This window comes from Cibotium barometz, chromosome 57, assembly GCF_041138505.1.
Source record: "Cibotium barometz isolate CiBa-2024 chromosome 57, ASM4113850v1, whole genome shotgun sequence".
NCBI lineage: Eukaryota > Viridiplantae > Streptophyta > Polypodiopsida > Cyatheales > Cibotiaceae > Cibotium > Cibotium barometz.
Genome location: NC_141102.1, coordinates 5,547,968 through 5,553,997, shown reverse-complemented (window position 1 = coordinate 5,553,997; position 6,030 = coordinate 5,547,968). Strand labels below are relative to the sequence as shown.

Here is a 6,030-nt window from a genome sequence, read left to right as displayed (position 1 = left end):
ATTCCTCTGATTAGCACATACTTATTGGCTTTGATTAAGGGAGGAGGGGCAAGGTTTTTCATTGGACTTTGATATTTAAAATAGCACATTCTTATCTGCTTTCATTAAAGGAGGAGGGAAAAGGGAATTGATGGGACATTTTTGGCCTTTTGGTGTCTTCCACTTTTTCCAATTGCCTCCCACTTTAACCAGATGCCTTCTTGCACAATCCTCTATATAACATGTTAGCATGTGGGAGCATTGGATTGTGAGCAAGTTCGAAATCACTTAAGGAGGGGGTTCCATCATTTGGCATTGTGAGAAACACTTGGAGCTTGCATTGGGGTGTGCATGTGTGTGTGTGTGTGTGTGTGAGAGAGAGAGAGAGAGAGAGAGAGAGAGAGGGAGAGAGCTCAAAGGGAGCCTTGAATTGATTCTACACTATGTAAAATGGCTTGGATTTGATAAATTTGCTTTAAAGGGCGCCATGGTTTCACTTTGAACTTCTAATTATTGAAAAAATCGCTTCAAAGGGCGCCTTAATCTCGCTTGAAGTTACCAAATTATTACTAGAATTGTCGTCAGAATTGAGAAAAATTGCAGCACCTTGATTTCCCTAGCATTTCTATATTATAATCAAAGCCGTGCCAATTCCATTACAGTTGCCCATTTCTGTAGCTGCCCATTGATCTTAAAGAAGCAGAAAAAATTGGTGGGCGATTGTTGGGCTATGGCGGGCGATCATGTTGATGCTTTAAACATGGCCAATAGAGAGCCTGCAGAAGAGCCTGTGAACCTTAACATGCCTCAAGGCTTTGCTCATGGCGTGTAAGTACTCAATTCTGCCTTTATTATATAAACTAATAGCATTTAATCTCTTAATTGCGCAATTAAAAACTTAAAAAATTTTCCCCTTGAAGAAAAGATTCTGCAAAGTGGAGGTTTCGAGGGGTTTAAAGAGGAAGGGCTAGCTGGGTAAACCTGCAGGTGGCTCATTCTTTTCTGTGCATGCTCAATGCTTTGTGTGTGGGCAGAAGCTTTATTGTGGGCATTTGGCTTCATCTCTATGGGCATACCCTTTGTCAATGGGCATGTTATATGCCTATGAGCATGTGGATTGCATGTGGCTTCATGTCTATGAGCATGCTATTGTCCTGTTATGCCAATGCATAACATGGAGCATAAATGCCCATAGCATAAAGCCACATGCAGTTGCAATGTTTACAGAAATTACATGCTACTATGAGCATGCTATGTCTTTGGGCATGTAATGTTCATGTCATGCCTTTGAGCATTGGAACTGCATATGGCTGTTTGTCCATGGGCATGTTATGTTCCATGTTTTGTCTATGGGCATATTATGTCCAATGTCATGTCTAAAGGCATGTTAGGTTCGTGTTATATCTCTGGGCATGTTTATGTTCCATGTCGTGGCTATGGGCATGTTGTCTTGTGGATTTGTGCTTGGCTTGACTGTAGGATAAAGGGTTGTGTTGTAGGCCTGTCGAGGAGATCGACATCACTAAAGTGCCTCGCTCTGGATGGTGCTGTTCCTCTTCCCCTGTATCAGAAGGATCAGCTGTGGATTGTGATTTCTCTCTCTCTTCTGGCAATTCTAACAGGCCGCCACGGGCAGACAGTTCACCATTGCAAGCAGAAAATAATGCTGCCTACTTCTTGTGGCCTCCAGCATACCGGCTTCATGGCACTGCCATGGAGAGAACAGCATACTTCTATGGCCTGCAAAAGGAATTAAACTCAGAGATTAGTGAGAGGGCACCGAGCGGTCCACAAGCAGCAACACTTTTAGACTTGATGACCATTCGAGCATATCATAGCAAGCAACTACGTCGAGTCAGCGTGGGAACTGCAGTTGGGTTCCGTACAAAGCAGGGTGTTCTGACAGACGTTCCTGCCATTATTGTGTTTGTGGCTCGGAAAGTGCAGAAAGCATGGCTCCATGAAGGCCAGAGACTTCCTGTCCACCTTGAGGTAGCATGTGATACACAGCTAACAACATGTACTATTAACACTTAGTAACATGTATTTATGATAATAAATGCTGATGTACTCAAGTTGCAGCGGGCGCAATACTGTGAAATGACTGTGTAACATGGGATAATAGCGTGCCAGCCTGTGTTGCAGGGGCCCGGAGGTGTTTGGTGTGATGTTGATGTCGTAGAGTTTGCGTATCACTGCGCACCAGGTTTCACTTCCAAGGAGCAGGTTTACACAGAATTGGTGGAAGGTTTGCGGGGAAATGATCCATACATTGGTCCAGGATCTCAGGTATAAATTTATTCTTATGTACTGTGCTGCCTCTTGGACGCTGACAGGGATGCCATAGCACTGCATCTACTCTTGGAAATTGACACGGATATGCCTTAGCGTGTATAAAGCCGTGTATTAAGCTAACTGCTTTTCTTTCTTTGTTACCTCATCAGGTTGCAAGTCAAGAAACTTATGGTACTCTTGGAGCCATAGTGCAAAGTAGGACGGGGGCTTGTCAAGTTGGCTTCTTGACCAACAGGCATGTTGCAGTGGATTTAGATTACCCAAATCAAAAGATGTTCCATCCACTGCCACCGAACTGCGGGCCGGGTATCTATTTGGGCGCAGTGGAGAGGGCGACATCATACATCACAGACGAGCGGTGGTACAACATCTTTGCAAGTGTGAACCCAGGTATTTTGCTTCATTATATACACACGTTCTAAGCAATTGAGTTATACATTCATGAGTTGAAGTCTTATGTAACAACTTCTATGGTGGGTGGGTCATGATGGGACAGAGACGTTCGTGCGAGCCGATGGTGCATTTATCCCATTTGGAGATGGATTTGATATGTCAATGGTGACCACCACCGTTAAAGGGGTCGGAAACATGGGGAAGGCCAAGTTTATTGATCTGCTAGCTCCTGTCGGTAGCATAGTGGGGAGGCAGGTAATGAAAGTTGGTAGAAGCACAGGACTAACTAGAGGTAGCATCATGGCCTACGCTCTTGAGTACAATGATCAGAGAGGCATTTGCTATTTCACAGACTTCCTCATTGTAGGAGAAAATAAGCAGGCTTTTGATTTGGAAGGAGATAGTGGCAGCCTCATATTAATGATTGAAGAGGGCAGAAAATTGCCTAGACCTGTGGGGATGATCTGGGGAGGAGTGGCAAACCGTGGACGCCTCAAAGTGCGAAATGGGCATGGACCTGAGAATTGGACAAGTGCTGTGGATCTCGGGCGTCTCTTAGATCGTCTCCAACTTGAATTGATCACCAGCAATTTTGCTCTTGCAGGTGAGCTTTGCTTACTCACATATCCAAGCTACGTAGTATCAACTCGTGCAACTTACAGTTCATGATGTGAAAACCCATGCACACATCCGATCTACATATCAAACTGGGGACACTTACAATTGCATGCCTTGAAATCAGGGCACACGTGCAACGTACATGTTGGCTGTCATTGGGCACCCTAATAAATAGTTTGATCACTTTTTCTGAGTTGAACTGACATTCTTACACATGTGCAGATGCCATTAAGAAACAACGATGGCTGGCAGCCACTGCAGGAGAATGTTTATCAAGGCCCCTAAGCATATACCAACCCATAGAGGCCAACCAGCATCCTGTATTCAAGACTGCCAAAATCAAATTACGGAAAAGAATCCATCGATTGGCTCAAGGCGAGTTAGGTCATCTCGAGGACCGTGATTGGACTCTAGTTAATCCATCAGATTTTGATGTTGAACCCATTGACTTCATGAAAGAGCACGACTCCGGGGTGGAAGAAGCAGAGAGGAACACAGGATATGAACCAGGCGAGCATGTGCCAGCTCTAAAGAATGTTGGCAATGAAGACCATTCATGTGGCCTTCATCTGTATGATATGCATGCAAAGCAAGGATGGCTATGAGATATGTAAGAAATGAAGTTTCTTTGCCTAAAAATGATTGTCATGTTTTCCTCAATTTGTAAGCTTGGGATATGCTCAATTTGGGGTTCATTGGACTCTAGGGAGCAGGGGAACTAGTCATGGGGTTAAAGAGAGAGTTGATGGGACAATTTTGCCTTGTGGTGCCCATAACTTTGCATCATAACATGCTCCCCAATTGCCTTCTTACATAGCATCCAACAATCCTGTATAAACATGTTAGCATGTGGGAGAATTGGTTTGTAAGAAGCTTGAACTTTGTGATGGTGATAAACACTGGGGGAGGGGGTATGTGTGTGTGTGTGTGTGTGTGTGTGTGAGAGAGAGAGAGAGAGAGAGAGAGAGAGAGAGAGAGGATTATTATTATTATTATTTTTTTATTTTTTTTGGGGGGGGGGGGGGGGGGGGTTGTTGGGGAAGAGAAAGCAAAGAACCATCCATGTTGTGGGGGTGAGCTAGGGTCCTTGTTTTTGGTCATGTTATTTGTCCCACATCGGAGTCTTTTGATGTGACCTTTTGTTGCCTATATAAAGGCCAGTTTTCTGGAAAAGTAACTAAGTCTTCTGGTCATTTGCCTATACTCACTTGTATGCAACTTTATCTCGTGTTAACCACATCATCATTAGTGTTAATTATCTTATTAATCATGTCGGTTATTCACCTTAGCTTTTGCAACCCTAATTTTTAACATGGTATTAGAGTCAGAGTCATATTCACTAACCTCATCGTTAACCTTTGCTTAATATCCTTAACCCTCATTTCTTTCCCCTCTTTAGAAAAATGCAGTTTTTAGTGTTTGATGATATCTCCTTCCATACTCAACCAAATCTAAAACTTTTTGGATTAAAATGAAGCGCTTTCATAGCTCTATCCACACCTAAAAGAGCTTGGCTCAATTGCAACTACATTATGCAAGAAACGGCTATAGGTTGGCACAAATGCAACATAAAAATGTAGAAATTGGCACATTCTTAACGAATTGGAAGACATCCTCTTAGGGGGTGATTAATTGGTGGTATAAGCTTCTCACATATCATCTTGAAGCATTTCATCAACCGGTTGAGGAGAATCAACATTCTCTTTATTTTGTCATTAATCAGGTGATTTTCTCTAAATACCTTGAGGTTTTTAGATGCATGATTTTTATCCTCCAAAATCAACTAGTTTTTATGTCTATCTTTTAAGGTGCACTAATCTTAATTAAGATATATCATTAAGCATTAATCATGGTTGTAAAGAATTAGACATTGCTCTATTGAACATAACCAGAGGGTAAGACCCTTCATCATTATAATGGCATCTCACTCCATGAATTAGGATAGATTTGATGGGAATGGGTTCCACACTTGGCAAATGCAGGTCAAGTATCATCTCATGAGGGAAAGTCTTTGGAGTGTGGTTAATGGGAAAGAGAAGAAGCCTTCTACTAGAGATGTTGAGCTTACATCAATCGTTAAAGATGATAAAGCATTGACTATTATTACATTGGCACTTAGTGATAACTATATTCATCACATCTCTAATCTTGAGTCTTCTCTAGAAGCATGGGAAGCACTTGACAAATTATTTGTTGGGGCAAAAGGAAAGAACTCTAAGATTGCATTGAAGATTGAGTTCTTTGAGTTAAAGTTGAATCCACATGAGTCTTTTGTTACTCATGTTAATCATATCGGTCTTATGACTCACCTCTCGGCCATTGGAGCACTAGTAGAAGAAGATGATGCAATTAGTTGGGCAGTATGATGGGCTGCAGACAAAGCACCTGCATGTGTGGTAAAACAGGGTAGCAAGGCAATAAGGTTGTTATGTACCTACTAGTGCTAGCCCTGGGTTTAGAAGAAAGTAGGCTAATATGTCACCATTTGGCCGCCCTAGTGGCTCTTGCCTATTTCATACCAAGGTACAAGAGGCCAAGGAGCTTCATGCCACCCGTACTGAGGCAAGAACTCATGTCACCTACAGGAGGCCAAGCCATATGCTACTCATAGTGTGTCCATAATGTGGAATCTGAGTTTTAGGGTTCCCACTGAGCCAATTCCATGCTCAGGTTCTAGGTACGGAAGATATATCCATTGCATAATGCATGTGCACGCATCTTAGCTCGCTTGAAACTGATTTCACA

At 42.7% G+C, this 6,030-nt stretch overlaps 1 protein-coding gene across 3 annotated transcripts; it reads left to right on the top strand.

The window, feature by feature from the left end:
* The first annotated feature begins 209 nt into the window (after positions 1–209).
* Positions 210–3,945, top strand: LOC147606348 (protein NARROW LEAF 1-like). 3 transcript variants are annotated; one of them, XM_086792184.1, is made up of 6 exons: positions 210–807; positions 1,479–1,971; positions 2,125–2,268; positions 2,424–2,664; positions 2,771–3,271; positions 3,508–3,945. In XM_086792184.1, the coding sequence occupies exons 1-6, from the start codon at positions 710–712 to the stop codon at positions 3,888–3,890; spliced, it is 1,860 nt and encodes a 619-aa protein (XP_086648310.1). In that variant the 5' UTR covers positions 210–709; the 3' UTR covers positions 3,891–3,945. The 3 variants fall into 3 exon arrangements, with proteins under 3 accessions (XP_086648310.1, XP_086648311.1, XP_086648312.1); XM_086792185.1 differs by having other exon boundaries at positions 241–807; positions 1,466–1,971; XM_086792186.1 differs by having other exon boundaries at positions 248–807; positions 1,602–1,971.
* The last annotated feature ends 2,085 nt before the right edge of the window (positions 3,946–6,030 follow it).